Consider the following 7,967-nt stretch of genomic DNA (forward strand, 5'->3'; position numbering starts at 1 on the left):
AACTAATTTCCTCAGTAATATGCCCAAAAATATGTTGCGATTTATGAAGAGAGAAGTGTTTCGAGAAGTGAATAAAAATAGACAGCCATTACGTCTTGACATCTTGGGACCCGATAGTTATAACATGTACATACATATGTGATTGGTACCATCCAACCCGTCTTATTATCATTATTCATTCGTGTGTACATAGTTTCATAATTACAAGTGTTTACTTATACAATTGTGTATATATGGCTCTATAATCTGCACGAGTGTGCCTGCGTCAATTATCCGTTACACCTCCATCACATCCATTCTTTCCACCTGATAACAAGTCACGATGCATACAATAATTTACTAAATCAACACACTCCAAATGAGCCACCACAGGCGCATCTTGAATCGCAACAAAAACGAATATGTTATGATCCATTTCTACCTCGTCACCATTAGCGGCGCTCTTAATACACATGCGCGATCATTATGGTAAATACGCGCACGAGTTCGCTCGAAATAACAGGCAGCAGCATGACGAAGAAAGCTATCGAAGGCGTCAATGCGCGTAGGCTCTTAAGAGCGCAACAAAGAAGGGTAAGGACCTCGTAGGTGGGACAGAATGAGAGGTACGGCCATCCGAGGTTCCGTCGGTCCGTGGAGTGCATGAAGCGCCTTCAAGTGACACTTCAACAATCAAGCGTTCAGTTACATTTTCATACAATATTGTTTATTTACTTAATTCGATTACCGTATTGCTCTTACTGTCATCCCCTTCTTCTCAGCTTCACCATTGCAGCCCATCACATATAAGTATATTGAATGACTTTGCTGCTCGTTACCGAATCACGCTCTTTGCCAAGTTTACACGAAAATTGCTATTGCTCCGTGTTGTATTCTATTGCATATGTGTGGCCGAGTAGGTGTAAATTGCTTTCGACATGCCCTGCTGGGCAAATATGAACAAATAATATAGCAAATAGATCAGTGAAATAACATCCACGGATTTGACAATTATGAAATAATGTAGTCAAATACGATTTTTATTTTGTATGATAAATCGATCTAAATTAGCGCTTTAAACGAGCAAAGGCCGGTTAATTAATCAATTATTTCCTGTGCGAAAAATTCTATAAAAATCGCTAGCTTAAAACCGGTTTTAGACCCATTATCCCCTAAGAAAAGTTGTTCAGAAACGATCCGTATAACATTTCCTGCATACGCGTATTTCCGTTTTTTAGCTCACTGTAAACCGACCCTCTCTAGTGTACATATCAAAGATATAGTTCTTTAATATTTTAGAAACAATGGCAGTGGATATGAACCTACGATGTGTTAAATGATTCTATAACAACGCAGGACCTCAACTCTCTCATTTATAATGCACCGATCTCATATGAAAAACTAGGTTGACTATAAGTCTATGTGCAAGTAGCCTGTTACATGGATGTGACTGTTGCGATCAAATCGACTACCGATCACAAACTATATATTTATTGGTTAACTCATCTTCGACAGAGAGAAACGAGTTGCTTTTTAAATTAACGATAAAATCAATGCTCTAAGGATGAATATACATATATATATTCAAGGCCACTTTAGTAAATTTTTTTCATGTCGTATGTGTATACTTTAAGGAAGTGTTAGCATTGGTCGTGCTAATTTCGGTCTAACACAGTGATGTGTAAAATTATGTCGACCAAGTAGGTAGGCTGAAAAGATGGCTTCTATGACTAACCTCTAATTTGTAGTCAATTCAGTTTCTTTATATTGGGTCGTTTTAGAGGTAAAAGATTTTCGAAGAAGATAGATATCAAACTAATTGTTAGCATAAAAACAAGTGTTTGACATTTCTGTTTAGTGTAATTTGTATATTTCCTTATTTTCTTCAACTGAAAATGAAGTCAACGTTTGGCTTTTTTGCCAAAGGTCTATGCTGCTTAACTAGTTACGACTGTAAAATGGAAACCCAATGGAATTGGCTAGTTAAGGTTTGAAAAGTGGTGCAAAATGCTCTGACTAATGAAGGTGTAATTTCATTGATTTGTCTATATTTGGTTTAAAATAAAAGTTCTGCAGGTATCAACAAAATAAGTGGAAATTGAGAGCGCAAGTGGAGTTTGTACCTTCTCCTCAATTCTATCGATTATTTGGGTATAATTTTAAAAATCGAAATAAGTGCACGCTCTCCGAATATTTCCTACAGGGTTGCTTACCCTCATGCAACGCAGCTTACCAAAACACTTGTAAGTGTAGGAGTAAACTGCCTTTTGTTTGTACAAGTACCAAATAGGATTCCTTGGGTGTCAAGTCAAATAGAGCACCAAATTAATAAACGTTTTTGTTAGTTTTATGAATGAAAATGTATGCGTATGGGTATGTATGTGTATAAATTGATGTTTGGTTAATTTTTTGTGGCGTTGTGTTTATTATATGATTCAGTTTGCTTGAGATTATCCATTAAATTGATTTCAAGCACTGTCAAGTGGGGTTCATTTTATTTGCTCAGGTTAATTTATGCTGGTGATTTTTTGGCTCGCCATCTCAATAGCGCAATAGCTTAATATAGTGATAACAAATTATGGAAAGTTGCACAGTTATATAGTGGTATACATGTATGTATGTATATTACACTGATTTCAAGCACGCGCTTGTTATTAAAATGTAAATAATACATTCAGATGTAGATAGATATACATATATACAACAACATAGATATATATTTGCAACAAATCAAAAAAAATTCACAAAATACTTTATATTTATAAATAAATTAATATATTCGACCTACCATCGATGGGTGAAATATGTCTCGGCCTGCTGACATACCTGCGAGGAAGGTATGTGAAGGGAATGAATCACTGAAAGAGAGGAACTAGCGATTGGATCAAAGCTATCGAAGAGAATTATTATGATTATAGAAGGATTATTACAGAGTCGTGAACTATCCATCAGCCCCAGTTTTATACTTTCTAATCATAGCAACGACTTCCGTCAGCCAAAGTAGCTGCCATAAAAGCAGCAGTAGATCTGCTGTTCCGGAGGGCAGTCTCCTTCAGAGTGATGACTAAATACTTTACTATCACAACTAGTGAAGAAATGTCTAGACTTCTTCTATTTCTAGCATCGAGTTTCTATATGATAACACTGGTTTAGGAGCCTGTCCCCAGATGTATTGCAGGTATCTGAAAGGCTGATGAGCTACCTAGATCAGGTATTTCAGTCACTAACTACAAATGAAAACGGATAGGAGCTCTATTAGCTTTTTGCAATTCACTACTGTATTGCTGGATTTCAGACCAACTCAGCAAGCGTTGGTCAACTACTATGTAGCAGCTGTGTAGACGCAAAGTTCTTCTGACCTAAACTGATTCCATTGATTGTGAGTTTTTCTTCTGGTCTCATAAAGAACTATATAGTACATAACAGTCTAATTATGTTCCCTCGCCATGTTGAGGGATCAGCCAAATAACCTAACCTAACCAAAATAAAAGGATGGAGTCATGTATAGAAGTTCATGCAAGTGAGGAAAGTTCTCTGATCGCCATTCACTTGGGAATGGCCAGAAACGATTCTTTTACACATGGCTCAAGCAGCTCACAACTTCCGGTCTTTGACCAAGTATCCTCTGGGTAGCCTAAGAACATCCGTTCGAAGGCGAGCTATAGTGAGAAGGCGTAACATCCCCTACGTAGGGTTGTGCTCTGGGTTTGGGACCCGCCAAGTAAAAAGCCCCCCAATGAAAGATTACCAACTGACGTTACGAGTTTTCGAGAGAAAAGTTCTGCGAAAGATTTATGGTCCTTTGCGCATTGGCCACGTCGAATATCGCATTCGATGGAACGATGAGCTGTACGAGATATACGACGACATTGACATAGTTCAGCGAATTAAAAGACAGCGGCTACGCTGGCTAGGTCATGTTGTCCGGATGGACGAAAACACTCCAGCTCTGAAAGTATTCAACGCAGTACCCGCCGGGGGAAGCAGAGGAAGAGGAAGACCTCCACTCCGTTGGAAGGACCAAGTGGCGAAGGACCTGACGTCGCTTGGAATATCCACTTGGCGCCACGTAGCGAAAAAAAACGACTGGCGTGCTGTTGTTAACTCGGCTATAATGGCGTAAGCGGTGTCTACGCCAATTAAGAAGAAGAACCTAAAATATTCGAGCACGAACCTACATTTTTCAAATTAGAACAAATTAAACTAAGCTACTTAGAACTACTTTTGGCCATATACATGCACTTCAACCTCCTTATTGACACTGAGCCCAACACTCTTCTGTTTTATTCTGTTGACAGAATTCACCAAAACGACTTATGTATTTACATATTTACATACATATGTATATAAGGAACTCTCAAAGTGTTTCAAGTGGGGTGTTCTAAAAAATATTTCGCTTCCTCAACTATGACGAACTAATCCCCACTGACAATATCGACATTGCCCGAGTCAAATCCATTAGCGTAGAATTTTCCCCAGAATGCACTCAAAATTATTCTGAATCTCAACCAGCTCCATTGCAACAATGAAAAACAACAATTTAGCATTCAATGGTAATTAAATCAATTGGTATTAGTATAACAGCGATAAAAATATTCACTCCCGCTAAAATGTTAGACGTTTTAGGAAACCAATAGGGATTGATGGGATTTGATGTGCAGCCAAGACCCGTTGGCAGAATCATAGGCAGTGATTTGGTGTGCTAAAACAAAGCATCCGGAAATAAGGAAATAAAACAGTAGTTAATTGCGTAACGTTCTTACTAGGGCTCTTAAAATTATTCGAGTCAGCTGAAAATCGATAGTCGAATATCCGGTTTGTAACCGTTTGTATAAATACAATCAATTAATGCTAATCGAAATAGTAGTAATTATTTGAAATCCAAGCAGACTTTGATTTTTCCTTATTTTAAATTTGTGAAAAGATAACTGTGCGCCATATACTGCAAAGTTTCTATGAACTTATGTGTATACATACGTAGGCAAAATTTGTAGAACTGGAATGCTTACTACTTCCTTAGCCGACAAAGAATGGTTAACCGGTTAGTCGAAAATAAGCGGTTACTCGAATAGTCGACTACTTACGGCTATCCGGATTTGGATTAGATTAGATAAGTAAATGAGGATTGGACCGCGACCTAATGTCTATTGTGCCATGTCCTAAGTCACAACGACTCAGCTAGCCCCAGGAAATTGGAGAAAATATACAGCTAGGTGCTATTGCCCCAAAGGACAGCAGAAGGCTTTGGCAGAGGTAAGGTAATCTCTTCTCAACGCATGAAGGACCTAAATAGAGAAATACCTCTAGCTATTCTGCTAATGGACAGCATTATCAAAACTGTTAACTTCACTAGGAAGGTTACCCTCAATAATAAGACTGAATGGAACAATTCCGCTCTCGAGCTACTACTTAGGGACAGTACAATCAAGTGGTAGACCGACGGCTCGAAAACGTCGGAGGGAATTGGCGCAAGAGTCGCAGGACCACGCGACCTCTGCGTACGAGATCAAATTTCCATTAATGCTGGAGTGTATAGAACGACTGAACAGTCTATCAGATCCTAACCAAGTGCACCTCATTTGGGTATAGCCAGGAATGAGCTGGCTGATGAGCTTGACCACTTGCAGCATCTACCAACATGGTTCTCGTACCATAAAGAACCTGCTCCGAAAGGATGAAGCAGTAGGCATGCGCCATGCCAAGCTGCTAATGGGTGTTCACAACCTTAAAATGTTTAAGTATGTCCCAAAGGAAAAACTCAGGCTACTTGTGGCCCTCTACACCGGCCATTGAAAGCTCAAGAAGCACTTATGTATATAACGTGGGCCTAGTTTCTTGTGCAAATTGCCGGGTCTGCGACTTGGAGTCTGAAACTCCAGTACACCTCTTAATTAACTGGACATCGGTCTGTATGCGCAGGATAAAGGCCCTTGGAACCATGTTTCCAAATAGGGATAACATCGTCTCAATAGCCGGATACTGCAAACGGAATAATATTATTCGAATCCTATCCGGTTAGTCGTTTAATCGAATACAAACTTTACACTTTTAAGTAATAATATTTTACTTAACTGATTCTTATTTAATTTTTGTTTATATAATCGCAAATTTTATAAAAAGATGTGCTTAAAAATACGTTTGCGGTTGAAAAGGTCTTCAATATAATTGTATACATACATATGTATATAATAGTATACTTTCATAATTCTAACTATATATATACTAAAATTTAAGCTAATGCTTAAGGACGGTCAATATAAAAATTGTACTTATTTAATAAAATTTAATTGTTTTATGAAATTGTATATATATTTTATTCAATATGTAATTAACTGGTATGCAACCTCAAGTTTTTAACTATTAAATTAATTAAAGCTGTTAGATTTTCAATGTTTCATGAACAGTTTTTCATTGCTTTTGTTGATTTTAAATAGTAAATAAATAACTTTTTTAAAATAAATACATATGTATTTATGCACACTTTTTAATACTATGAAAAATATAAACTTTTTAAATTAAGCACAAAACTTTGTGCAAGTTTCTGTCTTAAGTCTTTTATATATTTGAAACAGCAAATATGAATTGATTTGAAAATAAATAAAGTAAAATGCAACTATTCAACCTTCATTTTGTGCAAACGCATTCTGTGTGCTTTTAGGCCGTAAATATGACCAAAAGCCTTTCCGCAATCTGCACAAGTATGCGCTTTCTGCTCAATATGTTTCGCTTCAATGTGACGATCTAACGTGGACTGGCTTGTGAACCGCTTAGAACAGCGATCGCATAGAAAAGGTTTCTTCGCTGGATCATGAACATAGGAATGTCGCGTGAGATGTGATTGTTTTGGAAATCCTTTACCACACTTGGCGCAGATGAACTTCGGTTGACGTGGCACACAATCGTGTAAATATTTCACATGCTCTTGTAGAAAACGCTCCTCCACATATGCTTCAGGGCATTGTGTACATTTGAATATACGCATTGATTCATCTTTATGTGTTTGAGACATATGAGTACGAAAATACTTTGCATAGGCGCTAACAAAGTCACATTGTTCGCATTTGAATTGGAAATCGTAACGTTTAGGTGGGCGGCCCTTACTTCTTCTAATAATAGTAGGTTTTTCGACAGATTCAGCAGTACCCTTATCGTCGAGCAATTCAATATCAACATCGAAAGCTGTAGTGTTTGCAAAGTTTTCATTTTCATAATCGAACTCGCTACAGTGCAACATTTTAGTTTTCTAATGGCTATAAGAAAAATAAGAAAAAAAAAACGTTAACTTCGTGATACCCTTTTCAGGGTATAAAAAATTATTTTCAAATAGTTAATACTTTCAAGATTTGGTAGAAATGTTATTAAATTTACTCATTTGCTTACTAAACACAAGAAAAGCGTGCTCATACTTGCTAAGCATATATATGTAGGTACCTCAATATAGTGTGCGTATGTAGACAGTTAGTATTTTCAGTATTTTACTAATTAACATACATATGTGCAGGTGGATTTCAGCAGGTTGTTAAATTTCCGTGCATAAATATGGTTAATTGATACCGCACCCAAATAATAATTATGCTTACTGTCTATAAAATATTATTTCTGCTTCGGCTTCGAAAAACATTGTCATATTTTTTAACTAAAATAAAATTAGAAATAAAGAAATTATCTTAAACTCTGCAATAAAAAATTACCTGTTGCTCGTTTGGCTACTCAGGTAATTATTAACCGTCTACGCTCAATATTCAATAACTCGCTTACTGCAGGCAATGTTTCTTTCTAACCCATTGAATATGTAATTTTTTTTATGTTTCATTAAAGTAAAACAAAAAATGTCAGTCAACGATTTAATAGCTCCTGAAATTGTTTACAAAATATGAATGGAACTTATTCGCTTTTATTTATTAGAAAAGTGCGGCCAAGTCAGCAGCATATCGAGTTGCCACTTATTAAACGGGTATTATACATTATACTTACAAATAAATTATTTA

At 36.7% G+C, this 7,967-nt stretch overlaps 1 protein-coding gene across 5 annotated transcripts; it reads right to left on the reverse strand.

The window, feature by feature from the left end:
• Positions 1 to 6,460: 6,460 nt before the first annotated feature.
• LOC120777593 (oocyte zinc finger protein XlCOF15-like) lies at positions 6,461 to 7,839 on the reverse strand. Of its 5 annotated transcripts, none has more exons than XM_040109026.1 (2): positions 7,671 to 7,839; positions 6,461 to 7,229 (listed from the first exon to the last, which is right to left on the reverse strand). In XM_040109026.1, exon 2 carries the CDS (start codon positions 7,211 to 7,213, stop codon positions 6,593 to 6,595), a length of 621 nt encoding a protein of 206 aa, XP_039964960.1. In that variant the 5' UTR covers positions 7,214 to 7,229; positions 7,671 to 7,839; the 3' UTR covers positions 6,461 to 6,592. The 5 variants fall into 5 exon arrangements, with proteins under 5 accessions (XP_039964960.1, XP_039964962.1, XP_039964964.1 ...); XM_040109028.1 differs by having other exon boundaries at positions 7,646 to 7,839; XM_040109030.1 differs by lacking the exon at positions 7,671 to 7,839 and adding an exon at positions 7,560 to 7,608.
• Between the last annotated feature and the right edge of the window lie 128 nt (positions 7,840 to 7,967).

This window comes from Bactrocera tryoni, chromosome 5 (genome assembly GCF_016617805.1).
Source record: "Bactrocera tryoni isolate S06 chromosome 5, CSIRO_BtryS06_freeze2, whole genome shotgun sequence".
NCBI lineage: Eukaryota > Metazoa > Arthropoda > Insecta > Diptera > Tephritidae > Bactrocera > Bactrocera tryoni.

Coding starts and splice junctions, on each gene's coding strand:
- LOC120777593 (XM_040109026.1), bottom strand. CDS start 7,213: ATGTTGCACTGTAGCGAGTTCGATTATGAAAATGAAAACTTTGCAAAC.